Source organism: Leptinotarsa decemlineata, unplaced genomic scaffold (assembly GCF_025532065.1).
Source record: "Leptinotarsa decemlineata unplaced genomic scaffold, Ldec_3_MD MMD2_tig00003348_RagTag_RagTag, whole genome shotgun sequence".
NCBI lineage: Eukaryota > Metazoa > Arthropoda > Insecta > Coleoptera > Chrysomelidae > Leptinotarsa > Leptinotarsa decemlineata.
Genome location: NW_027412588.1, coordinates 2,541,815 through 2,564,990, shown reverse-complemented (window position 1 = coordinate 2,564,990; position 23,176 = coordinate 2,541,815). Strand labels below are relative to the sequence as shown.

At 34.8% G+C, this 23,176-nt stretch overlaps 1 protein-coding gene across 1 annotated transcript; it reads right to left on the bottom strand.

Annotated features, from left to right (window-relative positions):
• Nucleotides 1-709: 709 nt before the first annotated feature.
• LOC141483448 (uncharacterized) lies at nucleotides 710-4,815 on the bottom strand. The gene is made up of 2 exons (XM_074178097.1): nucleotides 3,623-4,815; nucleotides 710-3,534 (listed from the first exon to the last, which is right to left on the bottom strand). Exon 2 carries the CDS (start codon nucleotides 2,033-2,035, stop codon nucleotides 710-712), a length of 1,326 nt encoding a protein of 441 aa, XP_074034198.1. The 5' UTR covers nucleotides 2,036-3,534; nucleotides 3,623-4,815.
• Between the last annotated feature and the right edge of the window lie 18,361 nt (nucleotides 4,816-23,176).

Below are 23,176 nucleotides of genomic sequence, written 5' to 3'. Positions count from 1 at the left end.
GACCAGGGGCTATTGGAAGGTTCCACAATTCCCAGCTTCAGCATCTCCTCAAGTTCTGCGTCAATTTGTTGCTGTACAATAGGATTGACCCTATAGTAGCGTTGTTTGATCGGAGGACTATCTGTTTCAATAACATGTTCAGTTCTATTGGTACAACCTAGTTCTGTACCCATAAGTGCTAGATTACGATCTATGACTTCTTGGAGTCGCATCTGGTCCAACGGACTTAACAACGTTGAACTAGCAACATGTTCAACAGTGTTGACGGTAACAGGTTCATCAGAAAAATGCCATTCATCATGACGCAAATCAGGAATCAGTCCCATATGTTTCCAAAAGTCAATTCCAAGGATGAGAAGATGGGGCATCTCAGGAACAACAATAGCTTCCACAAGTTTCAAACGACCCCTCAATGAGATAGGCAAATCAACTACTCCTATACTCCGAACACGGGCGCCGCTGGCTACGGTACAGTATGTTGTCCTGGACCCATCCACTGGTAGTCCTAAGGCACGAACAACCTCAAATCCTCTACTACCTAGTATAGTCCGTGAAGCACCAGAGTCCAAAAGACCTAATAACGACTTCCCTAAGACATCCACTCGCAAATAAGGGCGTTCATCCTGGTTGGCGTGTTCTAAGACATAGTCCAGGATGACTTGTATTTTGTCGATCGAGGGTTCTCGACCAGCACACCTACCTCGATCTCCTAGGTGCGTCGGCGACCGTTTCCCGTCGACGAACAATTAGGACAAGATCGAATAGTAAATCCCTTCTTCTTACACCGATAACAATGTAAACCCGCCGACTTCATCAAACAACCAACAGCTCGATGTCCGGGTTTATTACACTTGAAACACAGTTGGTCACTTCGGGACACATCCGAGTCACCAACAGCATGTGAAAGAGATGAAGTTCCACAGCTATCAATCATACTATCGTCAACCTGTACATAAGCCAAATCAGGTTCTAAAGCATTAAACTTCTTCGATGGTGCTGAGAAGTTTTCTACTGCTTCTTTTCTGGCTTCCAATCGCCTTCCTAACTCACGAAGGTGATTGATCGAAGTTACGTCAACCAGAGCCAATTGAGTTTGATAAAACGGGGCAATGTTTCTCAGAAGTATTTTAAGTTTTACTTCCTCAGAAATTGAGCAAGTCAACCTGTTGAAATAACCTGTCATGACTGCCAGATAAATACCAATAGACTCATCAGGACCTTGAGTTCGTTTTTTAATTTCTTCAAAAAGCTTTTCATCGTAATTGGAAGACAGATATTCTTCTCGGAGAAGTGCAACAAATTCATCCCAAGTCGATACTTCCCTTCGATACGCGGTATAGAATTGATACGCCCTACCTGTGAATAAATCGATCCCGGAGTCAAGCAATACCTCTTTTGATACATGTCGAGCTACTCGCAATTCTTCGACCCTGCTCAAAAAAGCACACAAGGACATACCTTTTTTGTCTCCCGAAAATTTACAATCCCATTTATTGGGAAGAATCGGCTTGACATTAACAGTGGGAGGTTGAGTAGGAGTGATGTCGGAAGATCTTCTATGAGGAGAGAGAGAGCCACCAAAATTACTATTCCCCAAGAGCATATGGAAAGGTGGGACGTCTTGTGTCTTCTGGTAATCTTCTGCTTTACGGTGTAAGTTATCCAATAATGCCAGTGCCTTCGCAAGCAACTTCGGTTTGTCCTGGGTGTCCTCTTCACTGATGTTGTCCAATCGGTTCAGGACATGGAACATCTTCGATTGGAGTCTTGCAAATGCATTACTACTCATTGAATCACTGAAGGTATCTATAAGTGGTTCCAGTTCTTCCAACTTCGCAGTAACTGCTGCAATATCTTCTTCAACTGTGAATGGATATTTGGGATACTTCAAACTTTCGCCCTTCTCCTCTAATCTGATTGCCATCGACAGAGAATGCCGCATCTCTTGAACAGTTCCGGTAGCAATTCCTCTAACTCTAACCTCATACACGAGCTCATCTTGACTCAAACGGTTCACTAGCATTTTGCGGGACATGATAACAATTCCAATGAGACACAGAAAAATATTAAAAAAAAAGATCCAAAAAAATTTTCAAATTTATCAACAATTTTTTTTTTTCCAAATTTATAAAAAAAGAACTATGAAGACGTTGTTTTAACGCGGCCCCACGTTGGGCGCCAAAAATGTCACCTCACAAACCACAAGAGGAGACTAAATCATCTGTCGGTAACAAATAAGACAGATGGGTATCCGCGGCTAAGCTAAACAGTGGAGACGGAAGTGGGTTAAACAACTTAGCAAATTTCAAATAGATCTTAATGGGCGCCAGGTAAATTTAATCCTCCAGATACCCTAAGTAACTCACAATATCAATAACTTACCAATTAATATTGGAAATAAAAGATAAAGATCCCCAATATGATTTATTCAGTAATCCTAACTTACATGGATTAACCAACAACGCTTCTAAGACAACAATGCAATATTCACACTACTACGCGATGTTCAAATGTCAATACACGAGCGCGGTGTATATAACCACGAATTCAATCAGCCATAAATTACGGAAGTAACGACGCTCAAAAAAACTACAATACGTCGAGTAAAACTACCACGAAAATTGAGTAGGTGAAATCGTAAATACTAGTATCGGATGGTATGACAAACTCGTTTGCGTCGCGTGAGCTCAGGCGTAGGCGCATCGGTGTCAATCAGCAATCGTGAAAGGAAGAATATACCTCAATTTCCGTTTCACAAATATCTATATCAATCAGGTATCAATAAACAACTCTTAATCAATAAACGATAAACAACACTATATCAACAGGTATCAATAAACATAAGGGCAAACAATTATTTAAATATCTCAGTATATCACAAATTTTCAATTAAATCAATTATAACTTGCGTGCTCCTTTTGGGCCACCCGGTATATGGTGTTAGGCTACCCCGTAGTTCGACGGAGGTGGATCACCCTGTAGCACCGGTGGATCACCCTGTAGTACGGCGGAGATGGATCACCCTGTAGCACCACCAAGATAGATCACCCTGTAGGGCACGACAAGCTGGACCAGTAATGGATCACCAAATAAGATCCAGAAAGACAAATAAAACTTAAAGAAGAAGAAAAAAAAAACCCTACGGAAGAAAATTCTCAATCAGAATCAGATAAAAACAAGGTGAGATTCAACCCCCATTCAATAGGGACTATTTGACTAATCAATACCCCTGGTATATTTTCATTAAGCAAAGTAGCAAGATAACAAGAGTATATTTTTGGGTGCCCTGTATAACCATATGACCCGTAAAAATCAAGACAATTGAATGAGTGTTGAAACCTCTCTTCAAAACTAATATTCACTTGAATGACAACGCTGGGAGCAAATATTACTGAAATCATTTAAAACACATTTAATGGTAAAATTCTTACCCTGGCCAAGGGGTTTTCTATACGATTCTTCGTGTGCGGTGCTCTGCACGGAAGTCCTGCTGGGACTTGATGAGTGACTGAGGGCCTTCTGTTTCTTACGAATCTAGAGACGAGAAACGAAGGTTGTAGAATTGAAGAGGTGATATCATAGCTAAGACCACATGAGAGATGCGACAGTGATTCAGACATACCTAATTTCGGAAATCCTTCCACCTGGCACGAGTTCGGTAACCACCACAAATCCTCAAAAGAGCTTAAGTTTCAGACTGCAAATATCCACACCAAAATGACCAATCAGTCTTCCACTATACAATCCTGACTTGTAGAAATAATCCCCGTGAAGGATGGCACAAATACAACCAAATATATCCTACAATCAGTCTGATGGTACTCTTTGAACTCCGAACCAAGTTCAATCGAAGGCCAACTTCCGAATACTAAGGAGACTGCCACATCTGACAGCTAACCAGTTGTTGCCACACTGCGTCCAATCTACACTACAAGCACCAAGGGGGCGCTGTGCACAACATCATAAATCTATAAATTCCTCCACAGCCACTTGAGACAATATCAACAAGTCTATGACCCATCAAAACTCCTTCTCAAAGCAATGCAACCCTAAAACAACCCTTGACAACTTGAGTAGCCGATAAATCCTCCACCCGTGAACAACTGTAGAACTAGTTCGGTGTAGTTCGTCGGAACGACACTACGAAAGTTCGGCGGATGTCAACCAACAGCTGTCTCTTAACCTTGTAATGAATAGAATGTACAAAAATATTGTTCCAACCTATTTTCAACTATTTACCAATCCTTATTTATGCGATGGAATAGAAACATATAAGGTAAGTCGTCACATCTTTCCCATTCAGTACGAATATTTGAACATTCATCTTATGCAGAATATTTACCGAAAATATCAAACAGTATTCAGAAACCAGAGCTAACTAATATTGTTTTTCAGGCTATATGGCTCTAATATGTCAGTAAACCTTCTGGAAGTGATGAATAACAATCTATGCAAGAAATATTCTCGGAAAGGTATAGGGAATAAGGCAGACAACGGCTGAAAAAAAATGATAGGTGAAGAAAACTGAGAAACAAACAATAACAACTATTTCAACCTAGCGAGGAATTTCGGATCTCCAACGTCGATTGGCAATAGGAGAATGCGTAAGTACTGGTCAAAGCAGTTAGTCAGGGAGCATACATTTATTCTTATACATTTCAGGTATGGTTTTCTATGGAACGGAAGATTCCCATTACTATGATGTTAAATGAATAAAATCAACTTGTAACTGAATTACATTGTTAATATCCTCTGAATAAAGATCTTAAAAGGTAAGGTAGTGTTTTTGAAAGGTCACATAAGAGCAGTTTGGTCTAGTGCTGAATTGAAACGTAACAGTCTTGTCATTACATTTGGATTCCAGGACATCGGCTGTGGATGCACATCTTCACCGGCAGCAGGAGGTTGAATATCTTGATGAGGATCTAGACGTGATTTCGAATTGAGGTGAAATTAACCAAGTTCAATTCAATGGCACAAAAAACCAGGCATCAGTTTTTTCCAAAAAGATAAATGTTTCCGAATCGGATATATTAACGCCAGATCAGACAATTCCGCTTTCTGCTTCGATAAGTTTGTTAGGAGTTAAAATGGACACCAATATGTTTTGGCACAATCATGTCGCTGGAATTTCAAAGGCTGCTTCTCAAAAGCTTGGAATACTGTTCCGAACCAGAAATCTGTATACACCTCAGCAACTTTTGATGTTTCATAAAGCTCAGATCAGACCTTCTATGAAGTATTGTTCTCATACCCCGAAACTGTTGAATTCCATCCAGATGAGATTCATTCGCCTGATTGCAAATGCGAACATCACTTGCAACATTGATAGTCTGTAACATCGAAGAAAGGTTGGATATTTTTCTCTTGTATAGATACTTCCACGGAAAGTGTTCAAGTAACTTTGAATGGTGAGGTGGACTTCCTTAGGACAGCTACCTCTCTACCAGCACTGCTATTGGGCAGGTGATCTACTCAGGTTTCTCGCAGCTATAAGCTTACAGGTGATTTGATGTTGGAGTAGATCTTCTTCCACGGTCAAGGGATTTACATGGAAAGGGAGAACAACTAGTAGACAACTGTAATTAATTTACTGTGCTTTCATCCCATAGAAGAAAATATTTTAAGTAGATCTAACAAATTTTATCGTTTAATGGAAATAAAACTATCTGGATCCAAATGAATGGTCGAACGGTAGTGAGAAAGTCTTCACTGGAATACTTGAAATTGAATTCTACCAAAACCTTATTGCTAAATTTGCTGAAAATTAATATCGATATATTTCAATGATGTTGATTTATAATCGCAAACGTTACAGGTGAAGATGAGAAAAATTCATGAAAAAAACAGATTTCTATGCAAAAATTGGAACAGTGAACCGGCAAAAAGGAATAATTGTTCTATAAATGCTTATAGTTACAGAACAAAAACTTCAACTCCAAACAAAAACAATAAATAACACTTCAATGCTTAAAATTTGGCATGGCCCAGACTTCACGAAGGAGTGTAAATAGAAGAGTTTGAATTACCATTGAAAAATGAAAAATGAAGCTCTCAAGTTATCGATTTGAAAAATGATGAAATCAATAAAAAAAGTAAATAATTGAAATTCAACAAAACAAATCCACAAGAGACATTAGAAAAATGTCTGATAGTTTGGTAAGCAGTGACTAACTAATGAAAAAGAACTTCTAACCAAACGTTGAACGTCTTTGATTCAGAGTCTTAGGAAGATATTCGCAATATTGGTCGAAGAATTCCTAGAACTGATTAGATATTCTAATCGTACTCTTCTTGCCATTGATCGATAGAACTTCACTCCGTGAATTCACTGCACTGAGTGCAGTTATTGGGTACCTCCTGAAATGCCTCACAGAAGGGTTACTTCCCAAGTCTCACATGTACTGCTCACCCATCGAAGATATTCCCAGGCTCCAGTCACGTCCGCACTGAATTGAGAAAAATTTATTGGTATGTCAGTCTTGAAAGCAATCACTGTAATGTTTGATTACTGTAGTGTACTCGCAGAAGCGAGTACACTAATCACTACATTGAGTATACAAGCGAGTACACTTATCACTACTAATCACTGTAGTGATTAGTGTACTCGCTTCTGTTACACCAATCATTATCTGACCGACAACGTACTACCTCTATAATACAAGTCCAATATTATCAATACTAAATTATATTCGTTTTGAGAATAAATCCATGAATGAAACAAAGTAGAACTTCTAGACGTACCGCTGGTTCTGACTGGTGAGAATATACTCGTATGATCTGTTTCATGAAAAACCACAAAATTTTCGTTCCGAAGATATGAAATAAATATAAAGTATTTCACACCTATAACTCTTTTACAGCTAACAGCGTATATAATAAAATGTTTATAGAGAAGCAGTAAGGCGTAGAACTTGGTGATCAACATAAAGTATTTTATATGCTCATATAAAGTTCTGTGACGAATATTATTCTGGAAGCATGTGAAAATAAATATATCATGAGGACAACTAGTTAATTTCAAGAATTTTCAGGTCACAAGAAATTTCATGAACATGTTACAGCATGATGTCCAGAAGTATCGATGAGATTCACACATATATTTACATTTGATCTCAATCTGTCAATAATTGAGATGATGATAGGGTAGGAAAGTAGGTAGGATCGAAGTGAGTAGGTCTATTCGACCACTAATACCCGCGAGGCTAACATCAATTTGAAGTCGGCGGGATAAGTCTAGCTTGTTATCGAAGACAACTAGTTGATTTGGAAACTGATGAAAGTGGAACTTTACCAAACACTGAGCACCTGTTTAGGTTCGCGTCGACCTGACACGAACTGTTTCATCATCTTCCAAACGAGAACGATACGCACTTTTGACAGTGTAAGACAACGTAGGTTATCCATGCTGTCGTCTAACAATCGATGATAGTTTTCCAGTCATGTATAAATGCCTCATAATGTACCAATCGTGATAAATTTTTTATGAAGTATCAAATCCTTCTTTCCACCCAAGTATCCAGTATATGTTCATCGAAACCTGAAGCAATGGCCGATGATAGTTTGGGGTCCGTTGAAACCTATGCAGTGCCCTACTTCACATAGGATATCACAGCTTCATTACTTCCTAGACCACTGTGGCTATATATATATATATATATATATATATATATATATATATATATATATATATATATCATCAATGAGATTCTTGACACTCTCAACAGTTACGACCCATACATTCAATTTACGATAGAAACAGAAGATAACTTGCAGTCAGTACCATTCCTGGATACAAAGTTCATCAGAACAACAGATAACAAAGTCTTGTTTGAAGGTGATTGACAATGTTTCGTGATGAATTTCACTAGTTCGGACTTCCATTGTCTATTAAATAAAATGATTTGAAATCCCTGAAACAAGTAAAAAAGAATAATTAAAAAGAATAGTTGAAAATAACAATTATATTAAGCAACAATAAACCTGAAATGAAATGATAGTGAAATAACCTACAAGTAAAAATATAATAATTGAATAAATAAAAATTAAAGGAATGCAAAAAGGAAATAATAAAAAAAAATCAGCAAATCAGGAATAGCAGACCATGTTTGGACCCATCAACACAACATCGAGTGGTCCCAAGCTGAGATCTTGCACAGAGAGGAACATTGGTTCAGGAGAAAATTTAAGGAAGCCGCATACATGTTGTCCAACAACGTATTCAGCCAGGCCAGCGTAGATATACGAAACATATGGAAACCCATCATCAAACGAAAAATGACCAACTCCCGCCAAATCGGTCATCTCTCACGGAATCAGTGAAGCGGAAAATGGAAAGTAGAGAAAGTGAAAGTATTTCAACGACCTATAAAATAGTCAACTTTGCAGCTCAGGTAGATACATGAACTACCTATCGTATCATAAACAGTCGATGAAAGTGAACTTGGTCAAGCAACTGAAAAAACTACCCATCGTATCATAAACAGTCGATGAAAGTGAACTTGGTCAAGCAACTGAAAAATAGAGTGCTAAAAATCTCTGATATAAGCTTCCATAATAAAAATCTTAAAATTCTTGCTAATCTTTTCATAGAAAATTCTTATCCAATTCGTTTGATAAATAATATTTTGTTCAGTACACCAACATCTCTGGAAAACTATAATTTAACTTCCAATTTAACCCTCCCTGTCAATGACAATATAACTGGTGATGCTCCAGCCCAATTCATTTTTACATCCTTACCTTTTATCAAGGAGATCACTCCCAAACTATCTAGGATTTTTCAAAATTTACCTAACATTAAAATAGCCAATAAAACGGTACTTACCATTAAATCAATCCATAGCAAAGTCAAAGACAAGGTCCCTCTAATAAACCAAGTGAATGTTGTGTATAGTATTCCGTGTCAATCATGTGATAAGATATATGTTGGCCAAACTTCACGATCATTAGGTGCTAGAATTACTTCGCACAAAAGTGACTGTAGATTACATCCAGAAAGATGCTCTTTAGCAGACCATGTGAATAAGTTTGACCACCATATGAATTATAACTCAATGAAAGTATTAACCACTGAATCAACCTCAGTTAAGAGGTCCTTTCTAGAAATGTCTTACATTTTTGAAAATAACAATTGTATGAATAAAAAAACAGACATTGATCACTTGAGTGAAATTTATTCCTACTTATTGACTCTAGATAAAAGCTTTAACAAAAACAATATCAATTTAAACAATTCCATTGTATAATATATCTTAAATTTAATCTTTCATAATAATAACGACGAATAACAATATTTTATAAAAAATAATCTCAAGCATTTAGAATTGTATATCAAGTTTCATCTTCTCCAATGTATCAACATTTTTTCTTCAACATCAATGTAACCATCCTCACATAAGATGTAAGTCATGAACAATTAATTTTTTGATCTTACCTTAAAACTTATATTATTGTAGTTTCCCTGATGATGGAAATAAAATTTTCCGAAAGCTTGGACTAACTTAAAAGAGTACTCATTTACTTGCTGCAATACCCCACTATCCAATAGTTTTTATTCTTAACTAGTCAGCAACGACTACTGACGATGTCCAATAGGCTGAAACAGCTGTCTACCGGTGGCTCTGAAGAAAATGAAATCAATATGGGAATGATCAAAAAGTACTCATCATTTTATTTTTTGATTTTCATGGAATTATTTTCCAGCAGCTTGACTGCATTAACCTTTCTAGATTTCTATATATATATATATATATATATATATATATATATATATATATATATATATATATATATATATATATATATATATATATATATATATATATATATATATATATATATATATATATATATATATATACAGGGTGTTTCAGAATTCGACGGACAAACTTATACCACGTCATTCCTCTTGCAAAATGATGAAAAATGAGGTAGGACATGTGTGTCCGGAAATGAGCCGAAGCAAACATACCACCTCCAGTGGTATGTTTGCTTCAGTATCAGTAGCCAGTGGCGTTCCAGCGGGGTAATAGCTATATTTCCCCCCTTATTTTTTACGCCACTGACTTTATATCCACAACCGTCTTTTTTTGAATTCCTTGATCAATTTTACGTAAAAACCAAATGAACATTCACTATGAAAAAACCAGTAGTTTTCGAGAAAAATTGAGTTGAACTGATAGGTGCATTCTCATATGGGAATATTAATAATCGAGTAAAATAATCGAAATTCCAAAACCGAAATTATTTGAACTCTTTCATCATTCTACCATTCATTGTGTGCTTGAAAAATTATTCACTTCGGCAACATATTGCGGATTTTCTACCATTTTACCAACTTTTTTTGCAGATATGTTGTGAGCCCGCAGACCTACTGAATGGCTTTACCTCGAGATTTATCTTTTAATAAAATGTTCCTTCCAAACGATTTTCAAAGACAATTACGAATAGTTGGCAAAACTGAACTCAGAATGTTTTATCGAATTATCTTCTCTCACTGGGTAAAAATCCAAGTTTTATCGATTAACCAAAATACCATTACTTGTTTCAACCTTAGCCATCTACAATGTTTCCTGGGCATATCTATTATAGTTTTGTTAGATAACTGTACCGATATTCTCGAGTTCTTCAGCCACTGGTTGAATAGTTTCAGAATACATTCACGTGACTTATAACAATCTTTGATCCACCTAAGCAATGAGGATTACTTTATTCATTGACAACAATAAATTTGTTAGGGGGCTGTGGAAATGAAATGAGATTCGTATGACTGTCAGAAAGTGTTTGATTGTGTATTTCGTATAATAAAAATGAATTTTACATTCGAAGAGTTAGCGGACATGCACCTTATTTATGGAAAATCGGGACGAAATGGAAGGTTGGCACAAAGAATGTATCGTGAAAATTTTCCTGGAAGAAATAGAATTCCTAATTGGAAAACGTTCGAAAACGTGGACAGAAGACTCAGGGAAACAGGAAGTTTTTTAATTACCAGAAGGAATGCAGGTATACAGAGAACTGTAAGAAATTATATCACAGAAGAGGAGATATTGAACTATGCTGCTGAACATCCGTCTGAAAGTAGTAGATCTATAGCTAGAGTGCTGCATGTGTCTTCATCATCTCTTTGGAGGACTTTGCATGAACAGCAGTTATACCCATATCGACTGAGAAAAGTTCAGGCACTGAAACCAGAGGACTATCCAGATCGAATTGAATTTTCTCGATGGTTTTTAAATATAATATATAAATATAAATAATCCGGAACTTATCAAGCAAGTGTTATACACTGATGAGGCAAAATTCACAAGGGAGGGTACTTTTAATTCTCGCAATAGCCATATTTGGGCCGAGGAAAATCATTTTGCTATTCATCCTCATGGTCATCAAACAAAATTTTCATTGAATGTTTGGGCAGGAATAGTAGAAAACCGTTTAGTTGGTCCTTATCTTTTACCAGATAATTTGAATGGGGACAATTATAGCACTTTCTTGGGAGAAGTATTGCCTGAATTGTTAGAAGATGTTCCTCTGAATATCCGGAATGGAATGTGGTTTCAGCACGACGGTGCTTCTATTCATTTTTCGTTAGCTGCTAGAGAGTACCTAAATCGGAAATTCGGTGACAATTGGATTGGTCGAGGTGGACCCCACAAATGGCCTGCCAGATCACCAGATTTGAATCCTGTTGACTATTTTCTTTGGGGTCATATGAAGTCAGTGGTTTATGAAACACAACCAAAAAGCCAAGAAGAATTAGTCGCCCGCATTCAAGCTGCATCGATAACGATTGCCGAAAATTTAGAATCATTTGAAAAAGTGCGATTTTCTATGTTGCGCCGTTGCAGATCGTGTATAAGTGTGGACGGAAAAAATTTCGAACAATTATCCTATTGATTATTCATCAGATGTTCTCATTATTATTCAAAAGCACATTTGAATTTTCAATGTAAATTTCAAAAAGAAATTCGTGTTTATGACTCACTGTTCTAGAATTTCAACAGTATTGTTTCTTATCACATTATCTAAAATATGTGTAGAGAAGGTATATTTTGAACATGATATTTCTACTCAAAGATGAATTATGAGTACCGACATCCAACTAAGAGTTATGTAATTAGCTGTAAATAGACAACTTCCATTTCTTCATTTATTTAAAAAACTTCATTTACTGACTAGAGTTAGCGAAGATCTTATCAGATGGTTATTCAAATAAATTGACTTCTTCCAAATACATTTCTTTTTTTCAGGCGTATAATTAGAGTCTACTGGTAAAATATTGTTTTTCGGCTTCATCTGTGAAAATTTGAAAACACTGTATACTTTGAGAATGTTTTTCATTTTCTTATTAATGAATATTCTTCAAGATATTTACGATTCTACAAAGAGAAGTGTGATTTTACGAATGGGAAAGACAGGATAATTGTGAACAAAAAATAATTTTCCCAAAATCCAGAATAATGGTGTTATTTTAGGATTATTGGAGCCTAACTCAGTCGAGATTCCGAATGATCGCAAATTTTATTTGGGGTCACTATTTTTCAGATCACAAAGTCACTCGAAGATCTGAGAACAATGAAAACATTTCAACAATGAAATCTATTGACAAGCACGAAAATAAGCCTCAAGAGTTATGATTTGTCATTACAATATGCTAAACATAACAAAAATTGGTACGATGATAGAAAACCCACAATAATTACCATCACTTGCAAGCGCTAAATTAATGGTAAAATCATAAAAGAGTTCAAATAATTTTGGTTTTGGAATTTCGATTATTTTAATCGATTATTCCCATATAAGAATGCACGTATCAGTTCAACTCAATTTTTCTCGAAAACTGCTATAAATGTGATTTTGGTGCTCCGATAGTATGACAAGAAGAACTTATTTGATTTCAGAATAGTTCATGAAAGCAAATCAAATATTTTTCAGTGATCATAACCCCTGGATAACTTTTTTAAGTGAAACATTAATTTGCAATATGAATTTTTACCAATATAAGATGTTATATTATATTATGGAGATTCTGTAAAACATGTTCTTCCTTACGAATCAGTAGATAGTTGTCCTGAAAATTTAGAGATGAAAATTGGATTGGATAATTTAGGAAACACTTGCTACATGAATAGCATTTTACAAGTGTTGTTCATGACGAAGAATTTCAAGAACGAAGTTTTAATGATGAACGAGAACGGGAATGTTTCCTACTTATTCATCAAACTCAAACAACTGTTCATGCAGCTGCAGTTTCGTAAGAAGGTATCATCTTTCCCTCCAACCGATTTCCTGGAGTCTTTAAAGTCCACTAGATACTCGTTAGGACAACAAGAGGATTGTTTCGAATTCTTGGGGTTCTTGTTGAATACTCTTCGTGAGCAAAACAATAGCAAAATCAATACTCCTGACCGCTCTGGACTGAATGATTCCGTACAACCCATTTCGTCTTGTGTTTGTAAATCTTTTGCTGGAAAAATCCTCACTGGTTTACTTTGTGGTAAATGTTCAAGAAGTACCGAAAACTTATGTGAATTTCTGGACCTTCATCTAGCTTTTCCTAATACGACTAATAACCAGTCCGTGCAAAGCTTATTGTTAAATCATCTGAAAATGAAATTTTTAACAGGTGATGATCGACTGTATTGTCAAACATGCGCCCAAACTAACTGACTGTTATAAGGAAACAAGTATAGCTAAGACTCCAGTCAATCTAATAATAACACTGATGATTTTCAAACAAGACTCAACCTCTAACGAAGGTTCAACCTCTTTGGAAGGTTCGAAATAGATGAACATTTCAACCTAGCAGACCACTACTATAATATTCATGCAGTCAGTGTTCACTGTGGTTCTGGCGTTGACGCCTTGGTCAAAGAAGAAACGGACTGGTTTAAGTTTGACGATAGTCAAACTGAAAAAGCAGCTGAAAAAGCAAATGCGCCACTGGAATCAACGATGTTGCCCCGGAGCGCCAATTAATTTTTATTGTTGTTTTTATTTTATTTTTATCGTTGTTTTATAATAAAAATAGATGTAATGTATAATGAAATGCTGAATCCCAAGCATTTTAAATATACTGGATATCCCATTTGGAATTGAAAATTTTGTGTGATTTTCTGTAAAACTGGAAGTGCTACAGAATATTTTTGATCCAATCAATCCACATTGAAATACCAATTGAACCACCAGATTTCCACATTGATACAAGAAGAGACAAAAAAGACCTGAATCGGTTTACCGTCGATATATTGCTCAATTACAAGCAATAATATTTTTCCTCAAATGACTTCTTAGTACAAAGAGCTGTCATATACACTTTTACTAAATGTTTGCGGATTCGTTATTCTAAAATGAATAATATCGAAAGCTCAACTGAAACAAACTTTTTCCCCACTCAGTCGTAACTTAGTGGACTCAGCGGATGTACTTGAAGGCAGTCAATAACTTCGCGAAACGCAAAAACCCGTAGTCGATATTGTAAATAACTGAGTTAATCTAAAGTAAATTTTTTCAGTGATTTCAAAATCACTTCGAGAAATAATTCGCTGTTTATGTATTCAAGGTATACAATTACCGGCGATACTTCCACGCTAGTGGAAGGGTGAAGTCTAATTGGAAATAGAACTTTTTTGAAGACATCAATCTTTCTGAATGTATGTCGTCGTGAAAAGCAATTTCTTTGTAATTTCGCTAAAAGGGCAGCATTAATTTTAAAACGCCGGACGTTTTAATCCAACAAAGAACGCTTTGCTTGGACAGTAGGAAATGTATTTTGGAAAGTTTTTATATCTTTTCATTCTTATACATCGTAAAGAATCCCTTTGAAGCGATTTGTCGTATAAATGTTGAAGTGGGTTGTATCGAATGGTCATATCTTTCTGAAGGTAGATGGAAACATTTGATGGTAGGAGAAGGTGCTTGCACACCAAGTGGGTGAAATAAGAGTAAATGCACGGGTATCTATAAACGATGATAATTACAGAGAATGTTGAATGGAGACAAAATTCCAAATAACGAATATCATTATTATGCTCTTTGAGATAAATCAATGGTTTTGTATTATTTGCACAAACCCTAACTATGCATTTCCAAAAACAAATCTGTATACTTTGTTGACGTTTTTTAAACATTCCGTGTCATCTTGATAATCAATTGTTTCTACAATTTTGAGTCACCATCAGTGAACAAATTAGTAACATTATACTCTTGACATTATCATTATCATAAAGAAAAATAATGAAGAAGGAGTGACTATCTCTTCAATGAAATCGAAAGAAGATTTTGTTAATATATTGAACAAAAATACTGCCAGTTCAAGCATTATTATAAATCTGATAATTAATTCAGTTGGATGATTATGATGTAGAAATGAATATTTTAATTTATTCATAGGCTTTTTCTCGTTCAAATTCCAGGAGCTTGAGAAAAATAAAGTTTTTTCATGAAAAAATAGCAGAACAGGCAAATGTCTATTGCTCTTCTTCCATTGTAGAATTCTAAAATAATTAGTTCGAAACATGTACTGATTGATGGTTTTACCGCTCTAACATCTGAGGGTGATATTAAATTGTGGAGACGACATTTATTTTTATATATATATATATATATATATATATATATATATATATATATATATATATATATATATATATATATATATATATATAAAACAGAATAATTAGTGACTGGATTAACTGTAAATCGGTTCAATTCGTGAGGTTGCACGTAACAGCTGGGCTGTTACAAAGAAAACTCTTTGTTATATGTCAAGCTTTCGGTATATTTTACACCTTCGTCAGGACAACTACAATAATAAGATTTTATATTTGTTTGAAGGTGATTGACAATGTTTCATGATGAATTTCACTAGTTAGGACTTCCATTGTCTACTATATAAAATGATTTGAAATCCCTGAAAAACTATAAAAGAAAAATTGAAAATGAATAGCTGAAAATAACAATTGTATTAACCAAAATAAACCTGAAATGAAATAATAGTGAAATAAAATACAAGTAAAAATAGAACAATTGAATAAATAAAAATGAAGAAATGAAAAAAGAAAATAAAAATAAAAAGTGGAGAGATTCCAAGTCACGTTAGTTCACGACGTTTCGATTGTTAGTATCTACAATCGTCTTCGGATGATGACTGGACTGATTCCTCCGAGAGATGACTATTTATAGGTCGTTCGAGTACTTTCACTTATCCCCGCTTTCCATTTTCCGCTTCACTGGTTCCGTGGGAGATGACCGTTTTTGCGGGAGTTGGCCACAAGATGAGGGACTGCCAATGGGATCGCCATTTTCACCAGTCATAGACAACATATATATGGAGTGGTTTGAAACTCTGGCCTTTGGAGAAGCCCACAAGAAACCTCGAGTCTGGTTGAGATATGTTGACGACACCTTCATAATATGTAACCATGGAAATACTGAACTAGACGCCTTCCTGAAACACATCAACAGCGTGAGACCTTCCATCAATTTCACAATGGAGAAGGAAATCCACAACTAATTGCCATTATTAGACGTTTTGGTGAAGAGGACCGACACTAAGTGGGAAACATCTGTATACCGAAAACCCACTCATACGGGACAGTATCTGAACCATGAATCCAACCACCATCAATCGACTAAAAGGGGAATCATCAAGACTCTATTAGATCGTGCTTCTGGGCTTTGTAATAAGAAGGAAGGTATCGAGGAGGAACTGGACACCATCAAAAATGATCTTCGAAGGAATGGCTACTCCAAAGCGATGGTAGAAAAGAATTTGGCTAGAAGACAGCAGGAGCCTCGCAAGGAAGAGAAGCCGTCACAACCAGTGCTTGCACTTCCCTACATCAGAGGATTATCGGAGAGGATAAGAAGAATTGGTTCCAAGTACAACATCAAAACCTGCTTCAGATCCGGTAACACTATCCGTAGCAGCCTCACGAAAACCAGGCCCCCAAACGCGGACTGCGATTCCAAGAATTGCATTTACCGGATACCCTGTGAGTGCGGAAAATCCTATATTGGTGAAACTAAGAGGCCATTGAATGTTCGCATTGCCGAGCACAAAAAACACACACAGCGAAGGGAAACCAGCAAATCAGGAATAGCAGACCATGTTTGGACTCATCAACACAACATCGAGTGGTCCCAAGCTGAGATCTTGAACAGAGAGGAACATTGGTTTAGGAGAAAATTCAAGGAAGCCGCATACATGTTGTCCAACAACGTATTCAGCTAAGCTAGCGTAGAAATACGCAACATATGGAAACCCATCATCAAGCGAAAAATGGCCAACTCCCGCCAAAACGGTCATCTCTCACGGAACCAGTGAAGCGGAAAATGGAAAGCGGAGATAAGTGAAAGTCATCACCCGAAGACGATTTTAGATACTAACAATCGAAACGTCGTGAACTAACGTGACTTGAAATCTCTCCAATTTTTATTTTTATTTTCTTTTTTCATTTCTTCTTTTTCATTTATTCAATTGTTCTATTTTTACTTGTATTTTATTTCACTATTATTTCATTTCAGGTTTATTTTGGTTAATACAATTGTTATTTTCAGCTATTTATTTTCAATTTTTCTTTTTTAGTTGTTTCAGGGATTTCAAATCATTTTATATAGTAGACAATGAAAGTCCGAACTAGTGAAATTCAAGATTATATATCTTGTAAAAAATATATAAATATGGAGAACATACTAACGTGAGAATTAAATATAAAAAAGTTCAAAAACAGATAGAAAAACATTGAATAATGACAGTTGATAGAAATTTTTGGCTGACAATGTTAAGTGGGAAAATTCTGAATGCTAGTCGAATTACTATAGTCTATTTCAAAAGAGTGTAGAGTAATAAAATCTCATTAAGTATTCAAAAGCGCTACAGGGTGATCCGTCAATAAATTCTGTCACTTCCCTAGTCCGCATTGCAAAATTATGTCGTTTCATAAAGAGCAGGTAGGTATCACCCTGTTTTAAGGGATTTGTCCATTGTTATCGACGGATAAATACTGAGCCAGAGGCGCGCTAGTGGGATAATTGCCAAAAGAATATGCATTCATAAAAATTATATTAAAGGAAATAAAAATTTAATACAGCAGAACAGTGTTATTAAAAAAATATAAAATGTAACAATAAAATATATACGAACCGAAATCGGGAAATACTCACAAACACACACGAACGAACTTTACGTATTGAAACACTTGTGGGGACTCTAAATCAATTTATTCACAAAAACGACAAGAACTTTACTGGATACGTTATTACAATTTGACACTTGAACAATACTAAAACTGTGAATTTCCCTTAACGTTTAACAACACTCTATTTATACCCTAATTGAATGTCCTAGAGATTACTAGGTACAATTTTCGAGAACCTTCCGAGAAAATAATTATTCAGACTACCCTTAATTCTAAACCCTAACCTAAGCAAAAGTGTCACTGTCACTGATACACTGGTCTCTGTCCAGATTGCTTACCCCGCTACAGTATATTTACAATTCAATTAAATTATTCTACATCAGTATAGTCTTCATCCGAAGAACTGTCATCATCCCCTGGTGTTATAATTATAGGGTCAACCACCTGATCGACCAAGTTGTCCAGTTCCCACATTTTATCTTCCTCTTTTAAAACATGCTGGATTGCTTTTTGCCAGTTTTCTGATGTGATTTCCATAATGGCTTGATCAAACAATACCTTGACATCTTTCATTTTAAATAAGGTATTGTGCCTTGCAACATATCCTTTAACTTGTGCCCATATAAGTTCTATAGGATTTAATTCGCAATGATATGGCGGTAGGCGCAGCACAGTTACTTTATACTTTTCTGCTACATCTTCTACGGCATATTTCATTAAGCGAGATTTATGTTGTTTTACTATGGCTAGTAGTTCCTTCTTTACTGAATTCGTCTCAAACTGAATACCTTTATTTGACAGCCAGTTAATAATTTCTTGCTTTCTCCAAGCTGAAGTTGGTACCTTCTCTAAGCGCCTTGAATGGTAGCTTGCATTATCCATAACCACGACCGAATCAGCTGAAAGAAATTTTAACATTTCCCCGAAGTAGTCTTCGAAGACATCCGAATTCATGTCCTCATGATAATCTCCCGTCCGGCACGACTCAAAGCTTAACAAACCTTCTTTTAAAAATCCGTCTTCGCTTCCAATGTGAGCAATTATAAGCCTCTTCCCTTTTCCCGAAGGCACTTTAATACCCGTCGAAAGGCCTTCTATGAAAGCTTGGCGAGAACTTGTTATATTTTTATCTTGCCACATTTTTTTGACTATATAACCTTCGTTTATCCACGTCTCATCAAGATAAAAAATTTTCTTTTGCTCTCTGCGGTACTGCTTTATAGTTGTCAAATATTTTCGTCTCCAGCAAACAATTTCATCACTTTCCAGTAATAGTGCCTTTCGATTGTGCTTTTCCCAGGCAAAATTCATACTTTTTAAAGTTTTCCATAAAAGTTTTCTGGATATCAAAGGAATATCGTTATCTTGGCTTATCTCGATAAATATTTTTTCAAGAGTGGGTATTTCCTTTTTAAAATAAAACGAATGAACTTTTCTTCGAATGTCACATTTGGTGTCTTCATCTAAGATTTTTATTGGTCTTCCTGATTTTCTCTTGCATGGACTTACCTGGCCTGATATCTTTCTTTCTCGCAATAATTTAAAAATCGTGGACTGTCCAATTCCAGTCATTCGGGCACATCGCTCAACACTTTCTTGCACAGACAAACTAGGGTGATCGTGTTTTATGCAATCATATACATTTAAAATTATAACTTTTTCGCAAACAGATAGCGGAGAATTTTTTACACTTCTTTTCTTTGGAGTAAATGTCCCCATTTTATAACTTTTTCACTATTTCTATATCACAATATCAATGTACGTTTAATTGGTGTAGTAACAATTACTATTATAACTCGAATGTTTAAGACACCATTACAATATATTTAAACCCTTTTTCTTAATTACCTGGGTTTAATAGGTATTGCATGATTGGTGGGCAGGGTCAAAAAGGGATTATTATAATGACATGGCACCTCGGAACTAAGTGTTAACCCTTTTTTGAGAAATCATGCTCAAGTATATGAACCCAAATTGCATATTAAATAAGTTTACAAGAACCACTAAAATTAATCTTAATCTTTTTTTAAGAAATTTTACTTACCTAAATACATGTAGGTACTTAGTTTTAGACCAAATTACTTCCCAAAAATGGCCTTTTATTATTATCTATGTCTGTAATTTTTAATTTACTTCAATTATTAAGTTTAATAATCCTAAGATTTGCCTACGCCCATGGACGACAACGAAATTCAGGCAAATTTTATGACACTTCATGATTTATTACTCTACACTCTTTTGAAATAGACTATAGATCTTTTATTTTCTTTATTATATTTCAGTAGGTATGTGTAAATTTTGCTGAGACTGTCAATATCAGTTCGTTTATTTATTGAATGTTCTTCGCCATTAATATGTATCATTTACAACTAAAAAAATATTTCTGCTACTATTGTCTTTTTTTTCATTGTCATCAGTTATGCCGAAAGTAATGTAGTCTATATAAATAGACTAACCTGAAATGAAATCTAGATTTCATATCATTTCTAGAAACATGTGGATTCGTTTTCCGATGGCATTTCAGGTTAGCTTCCCAAATTTCTGCTACCGCAGTTGTCGGTTGATTGGTCAAAACACCAACACTGACATAAAAACTTGGCAAGTTGACTTGGGTGTCACACCAATAGGTGGTTCCACTTATGTTTCGCTTGCGTTTACGCAGCTATTTTTATCAAGTACTTTCTTGGTTTTTTCTCATTTTGTCTTCAATCGAGGACCGCCTGCCCGGTACTGACGATGCCCAATAGGCTGAAACAGCTGTATACCGGTGGCTCTTAAATTGAAATCAATATGGGAATGATCAAAGAGTACTTATCTATTTATTTTTTATATATATATATATATATATATATATATATATATATATATATATATATATATATATATATATATATATGTATATATAAATCAAGAATGGAATGATTCGTGGACACAACACTCAAAAAAAAGGGTGGCAAACCGCGGGCACGTGTTTCTGGCTATTTGGCCCCTTTTTTCTGAGTGTTGTGTCCACGAATTATTCCATTCTTGATTTGTATCATACACACTTGATAAAATCTCTATCTATATATATAAATATTCATATATATATATATATATATATATATATATATATATATATATATATATATATATATATATGTATATATATATATATATATATATATATATATATATATATATATATATATATATATATATATATATATATATATATATATATATATATATCCCGCTAACAATGCTGCATCCGTACATGGGCTTGCCACCATACATTAGTGCGTCCTGTACAATGCTGCGGCCATATACCGGACGCAGTATTGTTTTTTCAGTTTCTGTCCTCTATAGTCCATCTAGGTGAAATCAACGCTCAGATTACAATGAATTTCCAATTCGTGTTTTGTGTAGTGTAAGTATCATTCAAGTGCCTTTCGTCATTAAAAAGATATGCTGTTTTGAAAAAACCTCTTGAGGACGCAGTATTATACATACTTTGAACGAAAATGTATATTTTCAGTTTTTGATTCTATCGTTAGGGGCGTGACAATCTTTGTATGAAATATATACTCTTGTTAAAACTCAGTTGAAACGTGGCAACATTGTTGGAGAACGGTATTCCCATCATTTGCATATATTCTGCAGTGTGTTCAGTGACTAAATGGTTAATATGTTTACTCGAAAAGATAAAATTATTTCAATGGTAGAAAGGCAGGTAAGCGTGAAATAATTACTTAAGAGTACGTAAGTCATTGAATGTTTGAAACATTTTTAGAGAACAGGAAAGGAACCTGTGCACACCACCCGAATATTCCAGAATCGGATGTGCAATGTACCTCTACCACCAATTCAAAGAGCAACTCAAGAAAAAATCCTTATATTATCGAATGTACTTGTAAGTAGATGATAACTAATTGTTGATATTTAAAACGTAGGAAAGTGTGTTCATTATTCAATATACTGATTAGTTTTTAACCTAAACGATTTTTCGATTGCGGTTGTAGTTACTAAAAATTATTGAAAAACAGTCGTCTCAATAAAAATAAAAGAAAAGGCTTTTCAATTCTGAAAAAATTGTGAAAGAAGTTGAAATTTATTGCGAAAGTCCCACCTCTTGTAAATGAATGGAAATAATGATTTTAAATTTTTAAAAAAATTCAATTATCAATATTGAAGGTTCATTTTTTCATTATTAATTTTGATTCATATCTAGAATAAATATTTTCATTTATTTTTTATTTGTTATTCAAAAACAAATTGAAAGTTCTAATGAAATATTGATTCTAATTTTCAGATGAGTATTTGAATAAATGTTCATCTAAATTTCTGTAAATTTTGTTTGCTCCTATTTTTGATCCGTTCAACTCAATTCTGTAGTTTTCACTTTTTATTTTAATATTAAAATTGTAGATGTGAACATTTTTGGCAATAATTTTTTCAGAAAGTGAATGTCTCAAAACTCGTTATTTCTCTCATTAATCTTTTAAAAAGTGGTTTTATTTATAATTATCAATAATTAAATGAAAATTCGGATGAAGGATCTTTTCTGAAGCCTTTAAGCCTTTCAAAAAGTGATTTTATTCAAAATTATCAATAAATAGGTGAAAATTCGATTGAAGGGTCTTTTCTGAAGCTTTTAAACAACTGCCAGGAGTTAAAAAAGCCTAGTTTATTAATTTCAAATAAGTTATCTGGGGTTCATCTGTCAAAAAATTGTTTAGTTAACAGAACCATAGTTCATTGACAAAAAAGGGTAACATATTTTTCCGAAGAATTATGGTTCATTCATAAGACTAAATGATACCCGATTACTTATATTTAGATGGTCTGACTAGACTACATTATTGAGAGTAATATTTGACACGACCACAGATTTGCAACCATCATTATTCAACGGGAATTTCTCATAGTACAATAGTTCAGTTGTTATTTTCAATAATATTGATTCAACGAGTTTTTACAATTTTGCAAAATCAATTATGGTGTTTCAATACAATTTCAAATTGATTCATTTCATGATATTTATCTCATAATGG

Coding starts and splice junctions, on each gene's coding strand:
- LOC141483448 (XM_074178097.1), bottom strand. CDS start 2,035: ATGTCCCGCAAAATGCTAGTGAACCGTTTGAGTCAAGATGAGCTCGTG.